Here is a 24158-nt window from a genome sequence, read left to right on the forward strand (position 1 = left end):
CTCCGTCAGAGAAGCCGAACAACGGAAACACTGAAAGCACCGGTTCCGTTGCACAATGGACACCACTTGCAGCCGACGGACCCCATTGACTTTAATGGGTTCCATTGGATTTCTTTTGGGGGGTCGGGTTTTTTTTGGAAACAATTTTGGCTGGATCGGTGATGGGGCCTCCAACACAGATGTAAACAAGACCTAACTGATGTCATATCCTCTGGAGGGGCCATCACAGCACCCATGACAGTCCCATCCTCGTATCTTCTAGTTACCCTGTATTGTGATGTCATGGTGGCTGGGGGGGGGGGGGGGGTGCAGCTTATTGCACCAGTGATATGCCATCCATGAGATTAAAGGCTGAGGGTTTGTTACAATGTATCAGTGTAGGTAAGAATTATCAGCCTGGAGTCCAGGATAGTAGAGATTTGCTGTTTAGCTCACAGAGGTTTGCATAAAGCTCATCAGCTGTGTTAGCCGAACTAGGTTAGAATTGTTAAACAATTATTATTATTTTTTTATTCACTGACAGCAAGCAGAGATCATGAACATGTTGAGGAATTGGAATGAAGTCTATAGTAAAATTGCAGAACTTTTCATTACACAATGATTCATCTTGATTTACAGAAAACCTTTTAAAAAGTGTAAGAAATGAAAGACTGCGGTCCGGTTACTGCTCCGTAAATCTGTATGTTCTGACGATGGCGCCGCAGTGAAATGTACCACGCCAAGCAAACCGCGTTCACGTCCTTCCCTCTGCTTGGCAACCAGATTACCAGCTGTCCTCGTCATTTATGTCACACACAAGGTGTACTTTGAAGATAATACTCGCCATTGCCAAAAGTGCGACTTCTCTGGTGTCAGACTCTGTGTGGCAAATCCAGGCTGCCGGATTAAGAAAAATTACTGGGGATTCGAAATTCGTAAACGTGAGCGCAAGACAAAAGGAAAATATTCAATCTAAAGCAGCAATCCCCGAACAGAGGAGGCCTCATATCCCGACGCCAAGAGCAGAAGAAAGAACAAAACCCGAAACATCCAACACATGAAACCAGGATGAGACATTGCAGCCGCACAAAGACCCGGCTCCGCAATCAGAAAGCTGCAGCGCGGATACATGGATAAGAAATGTTACAGCCTTAGGAGACGGCAGAATCTTCTCCAAGAGCTGCACTCACATCCAGGACATTGCAGCCACTTCTCAGACCATTACACAATTCCTCTGCTTGCTGTGCAGTTTTTGCAGCCGTGGCCATTTTAGTTTTTGCATGGGAGCCGCGAATGGTCACATTCTGCGAGAGAGAAAAAAAGAGAGCGTAAGAAAAATAGAGAGTGTGAGAGAGAGACAGTGTAAGAGATCGTAAGAGAAAGACATAGAAAGAGAGAGCAAGAGAGAACAGAGACAGAGCAAGAGAGACAGAAAGAGACAGACATAGAAAGTGAATAGGAGTGAGAAAAGACAGACACACAAAGAGAGAACAGAGACAGAACAAGGGAGAAAGAGACAGACAGAAAGAGAGAACAGAGACAGACAGAAAGAGAGAGCTGATTAAACAGCCGCTATGTAACTCCAGACATTCACAATTCCTTCCATTCCTAATGACCGGTGGGTTGTATTAGAGGTCGCAGAGGTTATGACCGGGGCCCTTTCCCTGGGGCCCACAGACCCTCCAGCAGCATCAGGGAATGGTCAGACTGTAAGTGGACATTATGAACGCTCAATAACCTATCATCCTAATTGCACAATGATGTAATCACACTGGAGGGGCCACCACAGCACCCATGACTGTCCCATCCTTGTATCTTCTAGTTACCCAGTATTGTGATGTCATCAGTACCATAGTGATGTCATGATGGCTGGGGGTACAGCTTATCGCACCAGGACCAAGGACCTCCCAGATTCACCTCATTCTGTGGGATCATCAGCTCATGTCCATTGAGTTTCAGGAGCATCGTCCAATATTATGGGGTAATACATATAGTATATAGGGTATAATGTGGGGGCATGATACCAGCTGCAAAGATATATTCATATAGAGGACCCCAGAGCTGTGGAGATATATATATAAATGACCCCTGCGCTGTAAAGATATGTATATAGGACACCTGAGCAGTGGAGATATTTATATATAGGACCCCAGAGCTGTGGAGATATATACAAGACCCCTGCGCTGTGGCCCTATGTAGCGGGGCCAGCCTCCTACTGTGACTGCGTCGTCCCTCCCTCGGCGCACGTACACACACACACTGACTGCGCTTTTGTGTTTTGTCAGAATTAATGAGAAAAGTTCTCTTGCCCTGGGGGTAATTAGTGTCCTTGGAGTTAAATAAGCTAATACTTAGACACCCCGAGCACAGCCAATTATGTTTGTGTATTGAATAATTGATTCAAAGGAGGGGGGAAGGGCTGCTAATCAGATCTGAGCATAATGAATTGATTTAATTAACGAGGGGATCTTCGGGTCTCTGAGAAGTGAGCGCATTTCTCCAGCAGCAGCAGCTCGTACAGGAGGAGCAGTCCGCACACAGCACAATCACTTCTCACAATATCATTTCAGATTTAGAGAAAAGCCCTTTAGGATCCTGCGACTGCAGTAGTCGGGGCCACGAGCTCCGCACAATCACATAAGACATTTTATTCTGTAGAATCCCGGAGGCTCCTCTTCCCCGTCAGCTCCGGTGTAGTTTCTGCGCGGTGCAGGAGGATCAGACGCGTTATTTCTTCTTGTGATCGAGCTCCGAACCATCCAAGTCCCCGCCAGAGGACGATCAGCCGCCTCGTAGCCTCGTTTGTCCTTCTCTCCGTGTTGGAGGCTCCTGGTGACGGCGGAGCAGCCGAGCTCGGGCTCCCTGCAGCCTCTGGGAGGATGGTGCTGGATAAGGAGGACGGTGAGTCGGCTCTTCTACTTGTTCTTTGTACGAGGTCCAGGCGGCTGCTGTGTGATTTATCCGTCAGCCGCGGTGGGAGATGCCGGCAGCTCTGTGCCCCCGTCCGCTCCGGCTCAACACCCTGCACCCTGCTCTGTGCACCCCTCCGCTCCCGCTCAGCACCCTGCTCTCTGCACCCCGCACCCCTCCGCTCCCGCTCAGCATCCTGCTCCCCGCTCTCTGCACCCTGCTCCCCGCTCTGTACACCCCGCTCTGTACACCCCTCCGCTCAGCACCCTGCTCCCCGCTCTGTACACCCCTCCGCTCCCGCTCTCTGCACCCCTCCGCTCCCGCTCTCTGCACCCCTCCGCTCCCGCTCAGCACCCCTCTCCCCGCTCTGTACACCCCTCCGCTCCCGCTCTCTGCACCCCTCCGCTCTGTGCTCCCCGCGCCTTTATGCCGTGGCCATGCACACATGCCGGGGTAGTGATGGTCTCCGTCCGTCGCTGTGTACAGAGATTTCTTCGTGGTCTGGTTCCTGGGCAGACACTGCGGCTCCTCCGCGCGCTCCTCCTGTCCGTTGATTCCCGGTGTCCGCACATTTCTCCTGTAATAGACGGAGACGCCGCTGGAGAAATCCTCGGGCGGGAGCGGAACTGATTTACTTTTCAAATGAGACGCGTGAAGGACGGAACTGACAGGAACAAGCATCGTGTCGTCCGCGGATCTGTCGTCGGGGCGGGGGGGGGGGGGGTGTTTGACTCCCGGGCTCCGCTTCCCATGGAATTTTATTACATTGTAGATTAGAAGATTTTGCATAGGGTAAAAAATTCACAGTTGAAAGGGGAAGACGATTATACAGCGGGCGATAATACAGCGGGCGACATTGTATGAAGATTTTACTTGTGCAGATGAGACATTATTCATATGGTCTCTAGGAATCTCTTCACCTTCCTCCTCCTCATCATCATCATCAATCATCATCATCATTACATTGAATCAAGAGTTTCTGAAGATGAAGACACTTGGGTTATTGTAGGCAGGTATGAGTGACATGCTTGGCTCCCGGTGCAGACTGGGAAGGGTTATTGGAGTAGTCACCGGTCAGTGGGCTTTGGTTCTTATCATCCTCCTCATCATCACATTGCATTAGTTTCTGTACATGCAGTCACGGGTTATTGTAGGCAGGTATGAGTGACACGCTTGGCTCCCGGTGCAGACAGGGAAGGGTTAATGAAGTAGTCGCCGGTCATTGGGCTTCGGTTTCAGCCACAGCAGCTGCTCCGGAGCATTTTACCTTTCAGTCCAAAGCCGGATCGGTGTCAGCGCGAGCACTTTACTTAGAATCTCTCCAGTCCATCTCCAATAGACGCTTGTGTGGCCGCAGTCGTGGCTTTTAATGGCCGGCCAGATGTCTGACATTGATCTCCTTGTAAAAAGTGCAATTATCACAGAGTGTAAACAGCGCCGGTTTTAGGGTCATTATTTCAGCACTTTAGGATAAGACGAGGGACAGGTGTCTCCAAGACGACAAATGTACAAGTGACTAAAGTGGACGGCTGGGACCGTGGCATTAAATGTGGCGTTGAAGGACGGGGTCAGCGGGTCCAGTCTCACCGCACCTCCATGTAACGAACGCCAGCGCCTTGTCCTTCACTATTATATAGGAATTTATTAGGGAGCGTTGCCGGTGACATCTGCCCAGTGGTGACAATAGGAGGTAACAGACGGGTACACTGTTCCTATGAGGGACTTTTTCACACCCGAGTCCCCGTCCAGCGGGTCCCTATGACGCTGGGAGTTGATATCTTATGGCTGTAATTCCCTAGACGGGCGTTTTTTAATATCTGAAACTGGTTGGAGAAATGTAACTTCATCCAAGAGTCCAGCAAGAGAAGGAACAGGAGACACTCGTCATTTAGTGGGGGCAGTTGGCTGGTGAAGCGTGCGGGGGCTGGGGCCATATTACCACACTGCGAAATCACGCACAGCCACGAGAACGCTTCACTACAAAGTTTTCAGATTTTTTTTTTAAGAACTTTTTTCATCAGTTTCATCGTCGCCATTTGGTGTAATTGAGGACCATATCTGACTGCGCCTGTGGGGGTGGGGAGGACTGTATTTTATATTGTGAGGGGATTGTCCTGGAGTTGGAGAAAAAAACGTTGTTTTGTTTTCTTATGGAGCAGAAATGAGAGAAAAATGTATCTAGACGACATCTGTAACAACAAGCGATTATATGTATCTATATGTGACAATATGAGACTTTATATCACAATGCGAGACTGTATATGATAATGTGAGACACTATATGTGATAATGTGAGACTATATGTAACAATGTGAGACAGTGCGAGTCTATATGGGACTATATTCGTAATAATGTATATACCGCTATCAACGTCCGTTAATCTGTTCACTGTGTAAAATGGGGAAAACATCAAAAATGTAAATACACTTAAGAAATATAACAGTGACAAAATACAGAGACCCCGGTACCCAAAAGCTTACACTCTAACGACAAGTAATGAGATAGATATATATATATGACTTCAGAATATATATAACATATGGAGCCGGGGGCGATGATCATTCTTAATGTTTTCCGAGGTCAGGAACGTTTCCGTCTTCTAGTCGGTGACATTGTGTGAAGTTTGTGACACCTGCGATATTATTCCCGTCACATGACTCCACCTGACGTTACCCTTTATAACCGGCGCCGGGCGCGTCACCGCACACCCTCACCCCGGGCTCCATCTTCTCTGTCCTGTCGCCCTAACAGTTGGCGGCAGAGGTCACCTTCGTGCTCCATTACTGGCGGGGTGGACATGATTGCACCTTTGCTAATGCCACTTTACATTCTGTGCCAATCTGTTCTTACCGGTAATAAAAATTTCTACAGATGGCAAATCCTCCATGGCGGCTCCAGTGGAAGGTAATTGGAGATTCTGTTTTAAGTAGCATATTTTTCATTACGCCACGATGAAATGACTTAAAAAGATTGCAGGCCGCGCTGATCAATACGTCTTCCTTTAATCATGCAAAGTAAGTGACATTTTCAGTATCTGTAGCTCAGGGCTACGAGCGGAGGGCGGGCTGCCACAATGATTGTCAGGAGAGCAGCAGGACGCCACGCCAGTCAGGAGCAAAGCCTCACGTCTGACGGGTCACTGCAGAAGATTTTCCTTGAAGACATCGCAGAAAACTTGGAAAACTCAAAGCTGGAAAGATCATTTGGTGCCGCTGGTTATCAGACTGAAGCTCTCATGAAAGGTGCGCTGCTAAGTGGCTATTGATTGTATATAAATATATAAAGGTCAAACGATAAGCCCCGCACCGCCGCCCAGACAGGAGAGCGCAGACAGTGCAACAGCAACCCGCGGCTGTGTGTGCGGACACAGATGAAGCAGAGCTGCTACTGGCAATGCAGTATGTGCTACCTGCAGTCCTATGTAACACCCCAGATAACACAGTGATAACTCTCTGATTACAGATAATGTAGTAGTGTTACCCGCAGTCCTATGTAACACCACAGATAACACACTCGGGTAGATTTACCATACCTCCCAATCGTCCCGGATTCCAGCCTGTGTCCTGCTGTCGCGGGTGGGGGTATGTCCCGCCGTCAACTGTATTTGCGTCCTCGGGAAGCAGATACAGTTGAACCCAATGCTGAAGCAGGGAACCATCAGCTTCCTGCTTCAGAATTAGTTCAGAGCAGAGGGAGCTCCTCCGCTCGCCGAGGAGTCCCCGGGCACAGCGCTACTTTAAGCGCTGTGCTCGGGGAAGCCCTGATGTCACTGTCCATATATGGACAGTGACTTCAGTGGCTACTTATTGATTGGAATCCCCATTGCCGATCTTGCCGGGGTGTCTCCTAGAGGAAACCCCTGAGGTCACTGTCCATATATGGACATTGACATCAGGGGCTCCTCCTGCAGCGGAATCCTCGGCCAGAGTCGGCAACGGGAATTCCGCTCAAGGATTAGTCACTTTCCATATATGGACAGTGACATCAGGGCTTTCCTCTTGGAGCAGAATCACCGGCCTATGCTCTGGGCTGGGGATTCTGCTCCTAGAGTGAGTCCCAATGGCGCTATCTTCAAGGGGTGTGTGGTACTAGTAACATGGACACTGTGGCACTATATAGGGGCACTATCTACATGGGCACTGTGGCACTTTCTACAAGGGCAATGGCACTTTATATGTGGGCACTGGCACTAGGGGCATCTTTGTGGGCATTATACTGTATAGGCCCATCTGTCTGGGTATTATACTGTATGGGGTAGCTATGGGGCATTATGCTGCATGGTGGAATTTGTTTGGACATTATACTGTATGGTAGCATCTATGATGGCATGATATTGTGTGGGCTGAACTGGGTATGTATGGATGGGATTAGAGGTGTGGCTTCAAAGAAAAAAAATGTCCCTCTTTGAGATTGATCCTCTTTCTGATACTTGAAAGTTGGGAGGGTATGGATTTACTAATTCTATCTATCTATCTATCTATCTATCTATCTATCTATCTATCTATCTCATATCTATCTATCTATCTCATATCTATCTATCTATCTATCTATCTATCTATCTATCTATCTATCTCATATCTATCTATCTCCTATCTATCTATCTATCTATCTATCTATCTATCTATCTATCTATCTATCTATCTATCTATCTATCTATCTATCTATCTATCTATCTATCTATCTATCTCATATCTATCTATCTATCTATCTATCTATCTATCTATCTCATATCTATCTATCTATCTATCTCATATCTATCTATCTCATATCTATCTATCTATCTATCTATCTATCTATCTATCTATCTCATATCTATCTATCTATCTATCTATCTATCTATCTATCTATCTATCTATCTATCTATCTATCTATCTATCTATCTCATATCTATCTATCTCATATCTATCTATCTCATATCTATCTATCTATCTATCTATCTATCTATCTAATCTATCTATCTATCTATCTATCTATCTATCTATCTATCTATCTATCTATCAAGTTATGTTAACACTTGAGCACCATGTAAGTCAGAGGTGACAATATTTTTCGCTCTGTGCATTGCTCTCGGATTGTCGCTGCAGTTGAGTTTCTGTGGATTTCTGTGATATGTATTATTTAGTTTCTGGAAATATCTATTGTTTCTGAGTCCCCCGCGGCGGCGGTCGTTGTCCATGTCTCTGACCCCACACAAGGTCACGGCGGTGGATATAACGTTAGATTTAATGCTGAGGTTTATATTGACACTTCATTTCCCTTTAAATATTTTTCTTCTTTTCTTTCTTTTATAAAACCAAGAAACATTTTTATGAGAATCGCAGACGACTTTACGGACGAGCGGCGAGGAGCAGTGGCCGCGCTTTTGTTTGTTCCGTCCCTGTAAAAAACCGAACTTGGCAGGATCCTTTTATTTTTGGGTAGAGTAATCTTTATGTGAAAATATTAGACTTATTACGATGCGTCATAAACCTGTCACTCGGCTTTATGTCACACAGACGAGCGGCGACAACACGATTACTTACATTTATAGAGCGAAACCACTGCGCGGGGTTAACCCTTCCCTGACAGAGGCCGCAACGTAGGCGAAATTCCAATCTGTGACAAGTTTTATGACTTCTGTGTTAGAGAACGTCAATCTCCTGAATGTAGAAAGCAGCGAAATAAAGAGTCATAGGTGTTATTAATGAGGATTTATTGTCATTATTATTTTATAATTATCTGTTATATTATTAGTATTTTATTATAATTGTATTCTTTTCTTCTATATTAATATCATTATATTTTAATATTTTTATTATTTTTATATTATATGATTATTCATTGCAATTAATATTTTGTGTTTCTTATTTTGATGGTAATATTATTATATAAATGCTTTTAACATATTTTTTATTTTTCTTATTTCCAAAAACTCCCTAAAATTTTACATTTCTTTCTAAGCCAAATAACCGCTTGTCTATAAAGCCGTCAGAGCTCGTGTATAAAGGGAATCCGTGATGAGAAATTATAATACAATAAAAGCTCTTTGAGATGTCCGCCAGAAATTGGATTGAAAAGTGGTCTTCCAGGGAGGTGGTCAATTATATAGTGTGCAGTACCATAATATACATGGTCTGGAGAGGGGGTGGTCTCCTCAGAGAGGTTTCACTAGAAGGGTATGTTCACACTGAGTTTTTTTGCAGGCAGAAAATTCCACGGCAAAGAACTCAGTGTGAACAGGGCCTTAGTGATATGATCACAAATACTTCACTCCCGTGTATTTCCCTCTGGCCATACGCAAAAAGGAGTTGGAGACATTTTTTAGACAGATTTGACAAAAAACTTTCTCAAAATTAGTTTCTGATTTTGTGATCTGTGCAAAAAAAAAAATCTGCAAATTCTCAACACTTGTAGTAATTAGTCTCATGTATGAATTCTGCCTCTTAGACATTTTGTCATTTGATGTAATTTTCGCATAGAGGAGACAACAAATATTCAAGTGTAAATGTCAGTGAATGGAACCAAAGAGATGACAACGTTATGTCCACAGAAGAATATTGTAGATAAAGTAAAAGTCTAAAGGCTAAAAATGACATCAAAATCAGATTTTTTTTTTATCATTGAACTTGTGCGCGCGCTAATATTTTATTATTTCTTCAGTTAAGTTATTTTGTAATTTTTTTACATGATACACATGGGATTTTATGGTCTTAATGGGAATGTATTATCAGAAAACTGCATTTATTTAAAAAAGATGTTTTTTATTGTGACTATTCATACAAATCCTAAAATATTCTAATTCTTACATTGGCCACTGGAGCATGCACAATAAGCTGACATTTCCTGTTTTTTGCAGCTCACTTTCAAATATACTGTGCAGACTGATCCAGCAGAGTCACCTCATTATCATTAGAGGGTGGGGTCAGCAGAGTCACCTCATTATCATTAGAGGGTGGGGTCAGCAGAGTCACCTCATTATCATTAGAGGGTGGGGTCAGCAGAGTCATTTAATTATCATTAGAGGGTGGGTCCAGCAGAGTCAGCTCAATATTATTAGAGGGTGGGGTCAGTAGAGTCATTTAATTATCATTAGAGGGTGGGTCCAGCAGACTCATCTCATTATCATTAGGGGGCGGTGTCCGCAAAGTAATTATCATTAGATGGTGGGGTCAGCATATTCACCTTACTATCATTACAGGATGGGGTCAGCAGTCCTCTCATTATCATTACGGGATGGGGTCAGCAGAGTCACCTCATTATCATTAGAGGGTGGGGTCAGCAGAGTCACCTCATTATCATTAGAGGGTGGGGTCAGCAGAGTCTTTTCATTATCATTAGAGGTCGGGTCAGCAAAGTAATTTCATCATTAGAGGGTGGTGTCAGCAGAGTCACCTCATTATAATTAGAGGGCGGTGTCAGCAAAGTAATTATCATTAGATGGTGGGGTCAGCAGATTCATCTTACTATCATTACAGGATGGGTTCAGGAGTCATCTCATTATCATTAGAGGGTGGGGTCAGCAGAGTCACTGCATTATCATTTGAGGGTGCGGTCAGCAGAGTCATCTTACTATTATTAGAGGGTGGGGTCAGCAGAGTCATCTCATCATTGGAGGGTGCGGTCAGCAGAGTCATCTTACTATTATTAGAGGGTGGGGTCAGCAGAGTCATCTCATCATTTGAGGGTGCGGTCAGCAGAGTCATCTTACTATTATTAGAGGGTGGGGTCAGCAGAGTCATCTCATCATTGGAGGGTGCGGTCAGCAGAGTCATCTTACTATTATTAGAGGGTGGGGTCAGCAGAGTAATTTCCGTATCATTAGATGGTTGAGTCAGCAGAGTCTAATTACTATCATTACAAGGTGGGGTCAGCAGAGTCATCTCATAATTAGAGGCTACGGATGTGATGACAGCTCTATTGTGCTGCTGGGGCCCTAGATAAGGCAGGAGAATAAAACTAAACACAGATAAGGCTGTGTACGCAGCTCCCCTGTCACTCTCTGGGGGAGGGGCTATACTCCATCACTTCCTGGAGACTGTATTAGTCTATGGACACTTTTCTGACCATCAATTCACCTTCAATGCAGCTGCCATAAAGTGCACACACCCTCTCTCACCTGTCTACCGACAACTCAGGAAGAAAGTGTGCACCTCCAATATGTCCTCCCCTATACAGACAACACAGGAAGTGTGCATCTCCAATATGTCCTCCCCTATACAGACAACACAGGAAGTGTGCACCTCCAATATGTCCTCCCCTATACAGACAACACAGGAAGTGCGCACCTCCAATATGTCCTCCCCTATACAGGAAGGAAGTGTGTCTCCAATATGTCCTCCCCTATACAGACAACACAGGAAGTGTGCACCTCCAATATGTCCTCCCCTATACAGACAACACAGGAAGGAAGTGTGTGTCTCCAATATGTCCTCTATACAGACAATACAGGAAGTGTGTGTCTCCAATATGTCCTCCCCTATACAGGAAGGAAGTGTGTGTCTCCTATATGTCCCCCCCTATACAGGAAGGAAGTGTGTGTCTCCAATATGTCCTCTATACAGACAATACAGGAAGTGTGTGTCTCCAATATGTCCTCCCCTATACAGGAAGGAAGTGTGTGTCTCCAATATGTCCTCCCCTATACAAGAAGGAAGTGTGTGTCTCCTATATGTCCCCCCCCTATACAGGAAGGAAGTGTGTGTCTCATATGTCCCCCCTATACAGGAAGGAAGTGTGTGTCTCCAATATGTCCCCCCCTATACAGGAAGGAAGTGTGTGTCTCCAATATGTCCCCCCCCTATACAGGAAGGAAGTGTGTGTCTCCAATATGTCCCCCCCTATACAGGAAGGAAGTGTGTGTCTCCAATATGTCCCCCCCCCAATACAGGCAGGAAGTGTGTGTCTCCTATATGTCCCCCATATACAGGAAGGAAGTGTGTGTCTCCTATATGTCCCCCCTATACAGGAAGGAAGTGTGTGTCTCCTATATGTCCCCCCCTATACAGGAAGGAAGTGTGTGTCTCCAATATGTCCCCCCCCCCTATACAGGAAGGAAGTGTGTGTCTCCAATATGTCCCCCCCTATACAGGAAGGAAGTGTGTGTCTCCAATATGTCCCCCCCTATACAGGAAGGAAGTGTGTGTCTCCAATATGTCCCCCCTATACAGGAAGGAAGTGTGTGTCTCCAATATGTCCCCCCTATACAGGAAGGAAGTGTGTCTCCAATATGTCCCCCCTATACAGGAAGGAAGTGTGTCTCCAATATGTCCCCCCCCTATACAGGAAGGAAGTGTGTGTCTCCAATATGTCCCCCCTATACAGGAAGGAAGTGTTTGTCTCCAATATGTCCCCCCTATACAGGAAGGAAGTGTGTGTCTCCAATATGTCCTCCCCTATACAGGAAGGAAGTGTGTCTCCAATATGTCCTCCCCTATACAGGAAGGAAGTGTGTGTCTCCAATATGTCCCCCCTATACAGGAAGGAAGTGTGTGTCTCCAATATGTGTCCCCCTATACAGGAATGAAGTGTGTGTCTCCAATATGTCCCCCTATACAGGAAGGAAGTGTGTGTCTCCAATATGTCCTCCCCTATACAGGAAGGAAGTGTGTCTCCAATATGTCCTCCCCCTATACAGGAAGGAAGTGTGTGTCTCCAATATGTCCCCCCTATACAGGAAGGAAGTGTGTGTCTCCAATATGTCCCCCCCTATACAGGAAGGAAGTGTGTGTCTCCAATATGTCCCCCTATACAGGAAGGAAGTGTGTGTCTCCAATATGTCCCCCCCCTATACAGGAAGGAAGTGTGTGTCTCCAATATGTCCTCCCCTATACAGGAAGGAAGTGTGTCTCCAATATGTCCTCCCCTATACAGGAAGGAAGTGTGTGTCTCCAATATGTCCCCCCCTATACAGGAAGGAAGTGTGTATCTCCAATATGTCCCCCCCCCTATACAGGAAGGAAGTGTGTATCTCCAATATGTCCCTCCCTATACAGGAAGGAAGTGTGTGTCTCCAATATGGTAGCCCCATGGGAAGTTTTAAAATATAAATAGCTACAAAATTTTAAAGAATAAGGCTTTTTTCTTCTTGTTTTTATGATTTTCTGTCTCGCTAATTACCAGGTCACCGTGTTACCAGATGTTGTGCGCGGCGCCTCATACATTACACTTGTCAGGAACGTCCCAAGAGATTCGTTAACACGACGCAGCACCTAGAATTTACTTTATGTAAAGCAGCAACTAATTATAACGATGTATCTGCTCATGGTGGTCGGGCTTCCACGTGGCGAATATTGCTATAATCCCACCAGAAATATCAGACTGTGGCGACAATCGCAGCGTAAATGGTCATAGAGATTAGATCCATCATCATTATACAAATTTCCTCTCGTCCGATCATTACTATCGCTGTGGAATTAAACATCGATGGCAACTCAAGTAACGTCGCCGTACTGGAGCCAAAATCCTAACATGTAACCCCAGCCTTACATTAGATTGAAAGTATCACAGCGATCAGATCACTGGATTAAGTGATCATGTGACCTGTCAAAAATACCGAATCTGATCCCTGTAATCGCCATGATTGTAGCGTATAAACTGCCACGGAAATAAGATCCCATTACAAAGAATGGCCGGAATTTATTTGGCTATGATTGGAGAACTCGGGTCAATAACCCCATATTAAATTATCTAGATGACCATCTTATTATGTGGGTCAAGGGTGGGCTCTGGATTGTAACCCCAATAAAAGTGTAACGTTACATAGATCCATGGGTTTCGGCTCCTGCTCCATTAGGACACAGATCAGTGACTCAATCTAAGCTGTCTATTGGAGTCTGAGGTAGTCTGAAATGCACCTCTTATCTCATCAGAAGGTCAGTGTGTTGCTCTTTCTCTGCTCCATACTTTACACTGCAGCTCTGCTCCATTTAGACACAGTTAAGATCAGTGACTCCATCTAAGCTGTCTATTGGAGTCTGAGGCCATCTAAACCCCAACTGTCATCTCATCAGAAGCTCAGAATGTGGCTCTGTCCTTCCTCCATACTTTACACTGCAGCTCTGCTCTATTAGGACATCATCAGTGATTCCATGTTAGCTGCATTGTCTATTCGGGTCTGAGGCAGACTGAAATCTACTTCTTGTTTAATGGAAGGCTAATGGTGCCTCAGGGCTCTGTCTCTCCTCGTGCTTTACACCGAAAAGTTACATAGTTGTGAAGGTTGAAAAAGAAGCAGGTCCATCAAGTCCAACCTATAATCCTACCTGGTAATCCAGAGGAAGGCAAAACCCCCATGAGCTTGATGCCAATTTCTTCATTATGGGTAAAAAATCCTCCCTGACTCCAAATTTGGCAATAAAAATAAATCCCTGGATCAACGTCCCATCTCCAGAATCTAGTACTCATAACCTGTAATATTAAATTTTTTAAGAAAGGCATCGAGGCCCTTCTTGAACTTGTTCAAAGAATCAACCATTACAACTTTTTGTGGCAGAGAGTTCCATAGTGTGACTGCTCTTACAGTATAGGTTCCATAGTGTGACTGATCTTACAGTAGAGGTTCCATAGTGTGACTGATCTTACAGTAGAGGTTCCATAGTGTGACTGCTCTTACAGTAGAGGCTCCATAGTGTGACTGCTCTTACAGCAGAGGTTCCATAGTGTGACTGATCTTACAGTAGAGGGTCCATAGTGTGACTGATCTTACAGTAGAGGCTCCATAGTGTGACTGATCTTACAGTAGAGGTTCCATAGTGTGACTGCTCTTACAGTAGAGGTTCCATAGTGTGACTGCTCTTACAGCAGAGGTTCCATAGTGTGACTGCTCTTACAGTAGAGGCTCCATAGTGTGACTGCTCTTACAGTAGAGGTTCCATAGTGTGACTGCTCTTACAGTAGAGGTTCCATAGTGTGACTGCTCTTACAGAAGAGGTTCCATAGTGTGACTGCTCTTACAGTACAGGTTCCATAGTGTGACTGATCTTACAGTAGAGGCTCCATAGTGTGACCGCTCTTACAGCAGAGGTTCTATAGTGTGACTGCTCTTACAGCAGAGGTTCTATAGTGTGACTGCTCTTACAGTAGTGGTTCCATAGTGTGACTGATCTTACAGTAGAGGCTCCATAGAGTGACTGCTCTTACAGTAGAGGCTCCATAGTGTGACTGATCTTACAGTACAGGCTCCATAGTGTGACTGCTCTTACAGCAGAGGTTCCATAGTGTGACTGTTCTTACAGCAGAGGTTCCATAGTGTGACTGCTCTTACAGCAGAGGTTCCATAGTGTGACCGCTCTTACAGTAGAGGTTCCATAGTGTGACTGCTCTTACAGTAGAGGCTCCATAGTGTGACTGCTCTTACAGTAGAGGTTCCATAGTGTGACTGCTCTTACAGTAGAGGTTCCATAGTGTGACTGCTCTTACAGTAGAGGTTCCATAGTGTGACTGCTCTTACAGAAGAGGTTCCATAGTGTGACTGCTCTTACAGTAGAGTTCCATAGTGTGACTGCTCTTACAGTAGAGGCTCCATAGTGTGACTGCTCTTACAGTAGAGATGCCAGGTTTGTGACTGCTCTTACAGTAGAGGTTCCATAGTGTGACTGCTCTTACAGTAGAGATTCCAGGTTTGTGACTGCTCTTACAGTAGAGGTTCTATAGTGTGACTGCTCTTACAGTAGAGGCTCCATAGTGTGACTACTCTTACAGTAGAGGTTCCATAGTGTGACTGCTCTTACAGTAGAGGTTCCATAGTGTGACTGATCTTACAGTAGAGGTTCCATAGTGTGACTGCTCTTACAGTAGAGGTTCCATAGTGTGACTGATCTTACAGTAGAGGTTCCATAGTGTGACTGCTCTTACAGTAGAGGTTCCATAGTGTGACTGATCTTATAGTAGAGGTTCCATAGTGTGACTGCTCTTACAGTAGAGGCTCCATAGTGTGACTGCTCTTACAGTAGAGGTTCCATAGTGTGACCGCTCTTACAGTAGAGGCTGCATAGTGTGACTGCTCTTACAGCAGAGGTTCCATAGTGTGACTGCTCTTACAGCAGAGGTTCCATAGTGTGACCGCTCTTACAGTAGAGGCTGCATAGTGTGACTGATCTTACAGTAGAGGTTCCATAGTGTGACCGCTCTTACAGTAGAGGCTGCATAGTGTGACTGATCTTACAGTAGAGGCTCCATAGTGTGACAACTCTTACAGTAGAGGTTCCATAGTGTGACTGCTCTTACAGTAGAGGCTCCATAGTGTGACAACTCTTACAGTAGAGGTTCCATAGTGTGACTGCTCTTACAGTAGAGGTTCCATAGTGTGACTGATCTTACAGTAGAGGTTCCATAGTGTGACTGCTCTTACAGCAGAGGTTCCATAGTGTGACTGCTCTTACAGTAGAGGTTCCATAGTGTGACTGATCTTATAGTAGAGGTTCCATAGTGTGACTGCTCTTACAGTAGAGGTTCCATAGTGTGACCGCTCTTACAGTAGAGGCTGCATAGTGTGACTGATCTTACAGTAGAGGTTCCATAGTGTGACTGCTCTTACAGTAGAGGTTCCATAGTGTGACCGCTCTTACAGTAGAGGCTGCATAGTGTGACTGATCTTACAGTAGAGGTTCCATAGTGTGACTGCTCTTACAGCAGAGGTTCCATAGTGTGACTGCTCTTACAGTAGAGGTTCCATAGTGTGACCGCTCTTACAGTAGAGTTCCATAGTGTGACTGCTCTTACAGTAGAGGCTCCAGTGTGACTGCTCTTACAGTAGAGGTTCCATAGTGTGACCGCTCTTACAGTAGAGGCTCCATAGTGTGACTGCTCTTACAGTAGAGGCTCCATAGTGTGACTGCTCTTACAGTAGAGGTTCTATAGTGTGACTGCTCTTACAGTAGAGGGTCCATAGTGTGACTGCTCTTACAGTAGAGGTTCCATAGTGTGACTGCTCTTACAGTAGAGGTTCCATAGTGTGACTGCTCTTACAGTAGAGATTCCATAGTGTGACTGCTCTTACAGCAGAGGTTCCATAGTGTGACTGCTCTTACAGTAGAGGCTCCGTAGTGTGACTGATCTTACAGTAGAGGTTCCATAGTGTGACTTCTCTTACAGTAGAGATTCCATAGTGTGACTGCTCTTACAGCAGAGGTTCCATAGTGTGACTGCTCTTACAGTAGAGGCTCCGTAGTGTGACTGATCTTACAGTAGAGGTTCCATAGTGTGACTTCTCTTACAGTAGAGGTTCCATAGTATGACTGCTCTTACAGTAAAGGTTCCATAGTGTGACTGCTCTTACAGTAGAGGCTCCATAGTGTGACTGCTCTTACAGTAGAGGTTCCATAGTGTGACCGCACTTACAGTAGAGGTTCCATAGTGTGACCGCACTTACAGTAGAGGTTCCATAGTGTGACCGCACTTACAGTAGAGGTTCCATAGTGTGACCGTTCTTACAGTAGAGGCTCCATAGTGTGACCGATCTTACAGTAGAGGCTCCATAGTGTGACTGCTCTTACAGTAGAGGCTCCATAGTATGACTGCTCTTACAGTAGAGGCTCCACAGTGTGACTGCTCTTACAGTAGAGGTTCCATAGTGTGACTGCTCTTACAGTAGAGGTTCCATAGTGTGACTGCTCTTACAGTAGAGGTTCCATAGTGTGACTGCTCTTACAGTAGAGGTTCCATAGTGTGACCGATCTTACAGTAGAGGTTCCATAGTGTGACTGCTCTTACAGTAGAGGGTCCATAGTGTGACTGCTCGTACAGTAGAGGCTCCATAGTGTGACTGCTCTTACAGTAGAGGTTCCATAGTGTGACTGCTCTTACAGTAGAGGTTCCATAGTGTGACTGCTCTTACAGTAGAGGTTCCATAGTGTGACCGATCTTACAGTAGAGGGTCCATAGTGTGACTGCTCTTACAGTAGAGGTTCCATAGTGTGACTGCTCTTACAGTAGAGGCTCCATAGTGTGACTGCTCTTACAGTAGAGGTTCCATAGTGTGACTGCTCTTACAGTAGAGGCTCCATAGTGTGACCGATCTTACAGTAGAGGCTCCATAGTGTGACTGCTCTTACAGTAGAGGTTCCATAGTGTGACCGCACTTACAGTAGAGGTTCCATAGTGTGACCGTTCTTACAGTAGAGGCTCCATAGTGTGACCGATCTTACAGTAGAGGCTCCATAGTGTGACTGCTCTTACAGTAGAGGCTCCATAGTGTGACTGCTCTTACAGTAGAGGCTCCATAATGTGACCGCTCTTACAGTAGAGGTTCCATAGTGTGACCGCACTTACAGTAGAGGTTCCATAGTGTGACCGTTCTTACAGTAGAGGGTCCATAGTGTGACTGCTCTTACAGTAGAGATTCCAGGTTTGTGACGGTGGTGAAGCCTTTTCCCCTCCAGATGTGGGGGTCGCCCCCTTGTCCTTGTTACAGGCCGAGGTGTAATAAGATCATTAGGTCGCTCTCTGTTCTGTCCCGTTATATATTTGTACATTGTAATTAGTTCACCTCTAAGCCGTCTTTTTTTTTAAACTGAACAGCCCCAAGTGTGATGACCTTTCTTGGTACCACAATCCTTCCATTCCCTTATTTACCTTGGTCGCCCTCCTCTGCACCCGTTCTAGTTCGGCTGTGTCCTTCTAATACACAGGTGCCCAAAATTGTACCCAATATTCCCCGTGTGGTCTGACCATGTTCTTATCATCAGCATCTCGGCCTCGTATGATGCATCCCATGATTTTATGTGCCTTGGCAGCAGCTGCCTGGCGCTGGTTTCTGAAGGTAAATAGTCCAGCAATATCCCCAAGTCTTTTTTAGTAGTTGTTGTACCCCGTGTGTTACCTTTTTATACATAGTTGTAGCTTTGTACACATTGGCTGCTGTGTATAATAGGCACGGGCTCAGCGGGTCTCAGAACATGGAGAGATAATTCCCATTATAATAAGGACAGAAGATTATAAACCACGAGCAACTAAATCACCAGTGAGAAATCGATTATCACAAAATGCTGCACAAACCTAATATTTTTAACAGCTGACGATTTGCTACAATTGCATCTAATCTAGACAATCTACTTTTAGGCCCTGTTCACACAGAGTTTTTTTGACGCGGAAACCGCGTCGGAAAACCTGCCAAAAAACAGCCGAAAATGCCTCCAATTGATTTCAATAGGATGAGGAGGCGTTTTTTTCCCGCAATTAGAAAAAACCGTCTCGCGAGAAAAAGAAGCGGCATGCCCTATCTTCAGGCGTTTACGTCTCTGACCTCCCATTCACATCAATGGGAGGCAGAGAAAGCGTATTTCGCTGCGTTTTTGACCATGGCGCTCAATGGCTGCGGGCGAAAAATGCTGCGGAAAAACGCAGCGAGTGGCGTGCAGGCAGATAAAAATCTGCCTCAAAATTCCAGACGGAATTTTGGAGCAGAATTTTCTGCCTGCAAAAAACTCTGTGTGAACAGGGCCTTATTAGGCATCCAGTTCTGAGAGTATGTTACAATGTATCAGTGCAGTAAAAAGCAGCTTGGAGTCCAGGACGGTAGGGAGATTCAGCACATTTTCAGCACGGAAAAAGCGCCAAGAATAGACGTGATGCTTTTATTTCCACGACGTGTAATTTATCTCATATAAAACACCGCGCTCGCATGTCGTGTATCCCGGTGAAATCATTTAGGAGCTTTAAGTGCGCAGTTTTTTTTATCGCAGATTTTGACAAGTAAAACCTGACATGAGCTTAATAAAAACGCCTTGTGAACACGGCCCAAGTGTTGAAGGTTCCGGGCTCATCTTCATAGGGGGCATGAGGTTACATCTTACAGGGGAGCTCCGCATGTCAAGGGATCGGCACAGAGAAGCCGCCATACATTACAGATCATTTTCTGACGATTCTCTGTGGATCTGCCACGTTGGATATTTCGATCTTTGTCGGGCGCCGTCTTTGAAAAGTTATACATGCAAACAACAGACCTGCATCCCATCCATAGAAGCCCAGACCACCGATCACGGCAGAGATCCAGCGCCGATTTGTCGTTTTAACTTATGGCGTTGTCCAAAACGAAAACTTTACAGACCGAGTGCGAATTACAAGTCCTACATGAAACGTCCGAAAGACATAATAATGCAGCGGCTTAAAAGAGAACTGAAAAATAGGTGATTAAAACGGCAACAACACATGACAGATATATACTATATACTCTAAATACTGACTATAGAGGACACATTAATCAGGGGTGGAGCGTCCCTTTAAATTCTCCCCTGTTACAGAAACTTTTCTAAAGCTCTTCCTGCTGTTTGTAATACATGTAGTAATAATAATAATAATAATAATAATAATATAATAATAATATAATAATAATATAATACATCTAATATAATAATACTAAATACTGGAATTGTCCTGTAAAACTCTTTATACAAATCTTCTGTCCGGTGGAAAATCTTCCTTGTTATTGGGGACACTGAAGGGCAATTGATCCGTTGATGGTAAAATGTTACTCGTTATATGAGACTTTATTAAAGCAACAAGTAGTGACAGGAGGACGGACACATCTTTATGTAGGTGCCCCCCATCCCTGCACAGGAGCCTATGTAATGGCATTGAGGAGGCGGCAGGTGGCGCTGCTGAGTGGCCTCAGTCCTCATTATAAGCCGTGTCAGTAGGATAAAGGCTCCATGGGAAAAGATTGGAATTTATTCAGTAGCGCGAGTACAAAGCTGATAAATCGAGGCAGAAAGGCAGCAGCGGCAGCACCCCCGGCAGCAGTAGTGGCAGCAGCGGCAGCAGTACTGGCAGCACCCCGGCAGTAGTGGCAGCAGCACCCCGGCAGTAGTGGCAGCAGCACCCCGGCAGCAGTGGCAGCAGTACCCCGGCAGCAGTGGCAGCAGCACCCCGGCAGCAGTGGCAGCAGCACCCCCGGCAGCAGTAGTGGCAGTACCTCGGCAGCAGCACCCCAGCTCCGGCTCCTTCCTCTTTTCCTTTGATCCGGTTGAACGTGTATTTTATCTGCGTGGTGATTCCTGGAAGGATCCAGCGTTTCCCGGGGACAGACACTTCCAGAGCAGCCGCCTCGGAGCTGCAGTTCCATTGAGACAGATGATTGTGGCCGGCGGTGGAGGGTCCTCGGCAGAGCCCTGATCCCCCCCCTGTCGCTCCAGCTGGAAGGGTGCGATGTAATTGTAGCCGCGTGCCCCAGGAGAAGAGCCGGACAAGTTGGTGATCAGCGTCCCCGGCCGCCCGAGCTCCATCACTGCTGATTTCCGTGGCGGAGTTGACCCCGGGACGGGCTCCTCTCTGTTCCTGAGATGATGGTGTTAGACAAGGAGGACGGTAAGTGCGAGGTCCTGAATGACCGATCTCCAATATATGCAAATGCCCGGGGTGAATATTACACTCGTGGCCGCCGGTCTTATTGTGTTTTCGCTTCTTATCCTCCAATTCTTCCCGTCCATTCACATAACAACATGAGTGACAGCGGATAACCCCCCCCAAGCAGTCACCCCCCCCCCCCCAGCAGACACTTTCCCTCCTCACCCCCCCCCAGCAGACCACCCCCCCAGAAGACACTTCCCCTCCTCACCCCCCCAGCAGACACCCCCCAGAAGACACTTCCACTCCTCATCCCCCCCAGCAGACACTTCCCCTCCTCATCTCTCCCCCAGAGCAGACACTTCCCCTCCTCATCTGTCCCCCAGAGCAGACACTTCCCCTCCTCATCTCTCCCCAGAGCAGACACCCCCCCCAGCAGACACTTCCCCTCCTCATCTCTCCCCCAGAGCAGACACCCCCCCCCCCAGCAGACACTTCCCCTCCTCATCTCTCCCCCAGAGCAGACACTTCCCATCCTCATCTCCCCCCCCCCCAGAGCAGACAGTTCTCCTCCTCATCTCTTCCTCCAAAGCAGACACTTCTCCTCATCTCTTCCTCCAGAGCAGACACTTCTCCTCATCATCTCTTCCTCCAGAGCAGACACTTCTCCTCATCTCTTCCTCCAGAGCAGACACTTCTCCTCCTGATATCTCTCCTCCAGAGCAGACACTTCTCCTCATCTCTTCCTCCAGAGCAGACACTTCTCATCATCTCTCCTCCAGAGCAGACACTTCTCCTCATCTCTCCTCCAGAACAGACACTCCCCTCACCCCAGCAGAAACTCCCCCCTCCTCACCCCCCCCCCCCCCGAGCAGTCACCCCCCCAGTAAACACTTCCCCTCCTCATCTCTCCCCCAGAGCAGACACTTCCCATCCTCATCTCCCCCCCCAGAGCAGACACTTCTCCTCCTCATCTCTTCCTCCAAAGCAGACACTTCTCCTCATCTCTTCCTCCAGAGCAGACACTTCTCCTCATCATCTCTCCTCCAGAACAGACACTTCTCCTCCTCATATCTCTCCAACAGAGCAGACACCTCTCCTCCTCATCTCTTCCTCCAGAGCAGACATTTCTCCTCCTCATCTCTTCCTCCAGAGCAGACACTTCTCATCATCTCTCCTCCAGAGCAGACACTTCCTCCTCATCTCTCCTCCGGAGCAGACACTTCTCCTCATATCTCCCCTCCAGAGCAGACACTTCTCCTCATCATCTCTCCTCCAGAGCAGACACGTCTCCTCATCATCTCTCCTCCAGAGCAGACACTTCCTCTCCTCATCTCTCCCCCAGAGCAGACACTTCCTCTCCTCATCTCTCCTCCAGAGCAGACATTTCCCCTCCTCATCTCTCCTCCAGAGCAGACACTTCCCCTCCTCATCTCTCCTCCAGAGCAGACACTTCCCATCCTCATCTCTCCTCCAGAGAAGACACTTCACCTCCTCATCTTCCCCCCCAGAGCAGACACTTCTCCTCATCTCTTCCTCCAAAGCAGACACTTCTCCTCCTACATCTCTCCCTCCAGAGCAGACACTTCTCCTCATCTCTTCCTCCAGAGCAGACACTTCTCCTCATCATCTCTTCCTCCAGAGCAGACACTTCTCCTCATCTCTTCCTCCAGAGCAGACACTTCTCCTCCTGATATCTCTCCTCCAGAGCAGACACTTCTCCTCATCTCTTCCTCCAGAGCAGACACTTCTCATCATCTCTCCTCCAGAGCAGACACTTCTCCTCATCTCTCCTCCAGAACAGACACTCCCCTCACCCCAGCAGAAACTCCCCCCTCCTCACCCCCCCCCCCCCCCGAGCAGTCACCCCCCCAGTAGACACTTCCCCTCCTCATCTCTCCCCCAGAGCAGACACTTCCCATCCTCATCTCCCCCCCCAGAGCAGACACTTCTCCTCCTCATCTCTTCCTCCAAAGCAGACACTTCTCCTCATCTCTTCCTCCAGAGCAGACACTTCTCCTCATCATCTCTCCTCCAGAACAGACACTTCTCCTCCTCATATCTCTCCAACAGAGCAGACACCTCTCCTCCTCATCTCTTCCTCCAGAGCAGACATTTCTCCTCCTCATCTCTTCCTCCAGAGCAGACACTTCTCATCATCTCTCCTCCAGAGCAGACACTTCCTCCTCATCTCTCCTCCGGAGCAGACACTTCTCCTCATATCTCCCCTCCAGAGCAGACACTTCTCCTCATCATCTCTCCTCCAGAGCAGACACTTCCTCTCCTCATCTCTCCCCCAGAGCAGACACTTCCTCTCCTCATCTCTCCTCCAGAGCAGACATTTCCCCTCCTCATCTCTCCTCCAGAGCAGACACTTCCCCTCCTCATCTCTCCTCCAGAGCAGACACTTCCCATCCTCATCTCTCCTCCAGAGAAGACACTTCACCTCCTCATCTTCCCCCCCAGAGCAGACACTTCTCCTCATCTCTTCCTCCAAAGCAGACACTTCTCCTCCTACATCTCTCCCTCCAGAGCAGACACTTCTCCTCATCTCTTCCTCCAGAGCAGACACTTCTCCTCCTCATCTCTTCCTCCAGAGCAGACACTTCTCCTCCTCATCTCTCCCCCAGAGCAGACACTTCTCCTCATCATCTCTCCTCCAGAGCAGACAATTCTCCTCCATCTCTCCCTCCAGAGCAGACAATTCTCCTCCATCTCTCCCCCCAGAGCAGACACTTCTCCTCCTCATCTCTTCCTCCAGAGCAGACACTTCTCCTCCTCCATCTCTCCCTCCAGAGCAGACACTTCTCCTCCTCATATCTCTCACTCCAGAGCAGACACTTCTCCTTCTCATCTCTCCCCCAGAGTAGACACTTCCCTCCTCATCTCTCCCCCAGACCAGACACCTCCTCCTCATCTCTTCTCCGGAGCAGACACTTCTCCTCCTCATCTGACGTCCAGAGCAGACACTTCTCCTCCTCATCTCTTCCTCCAGTGCAGACACTTCTCCT

The 24158-nt window shown here is 46.9% G+C and overlaps 1 protein-coding gene across 2 annotated transcripts in view; it reads left to right on the forward strand.

The window, feature by feature from the left end:
* Window positions 1-2346: 2346 nt before the first annotated feature.
* LMO1 (LIM domain only 1) overlaps window positions 2347-24158 on the forward strand; it is a 230695-nt gene continuing 208883 nt past the window's right edge. Inside the window, exon 1 of one of the 2 annotated variants that reach the window (XM_075838190.1) lies at window positions 2347-2880. In XM_075838190.1, coding sequence (XP_075694305.1) covers window positions 2859-2880 — 22 coding nt within the window. In that variant the 5' untranslated portion in view covers window positions 2347-2858. Of the gene's footprint in view, window positions 2881-20711; window positions 21169-24158 lie in introns of those variants that run through there. The other variant, XM_075838189.1, reaches the window with a different exon arrangement.

Source organism: Rhinoderma darwinii, chromosome 9, assembly GCF_050947455.1.
Source record: "Rhinoderma darwinii isolate aRhiDar2 chromosome 9, aRhiDar2.hap1, whole genome shotgun sequence".
Taxonomy (NCBI): domain Eukaryota; kingdom Metazoa; phylum Chordata; class Amphibia; order Anura; family Rhinodermatidae; genus Rhinoderma; species Rhinoderma darwinii.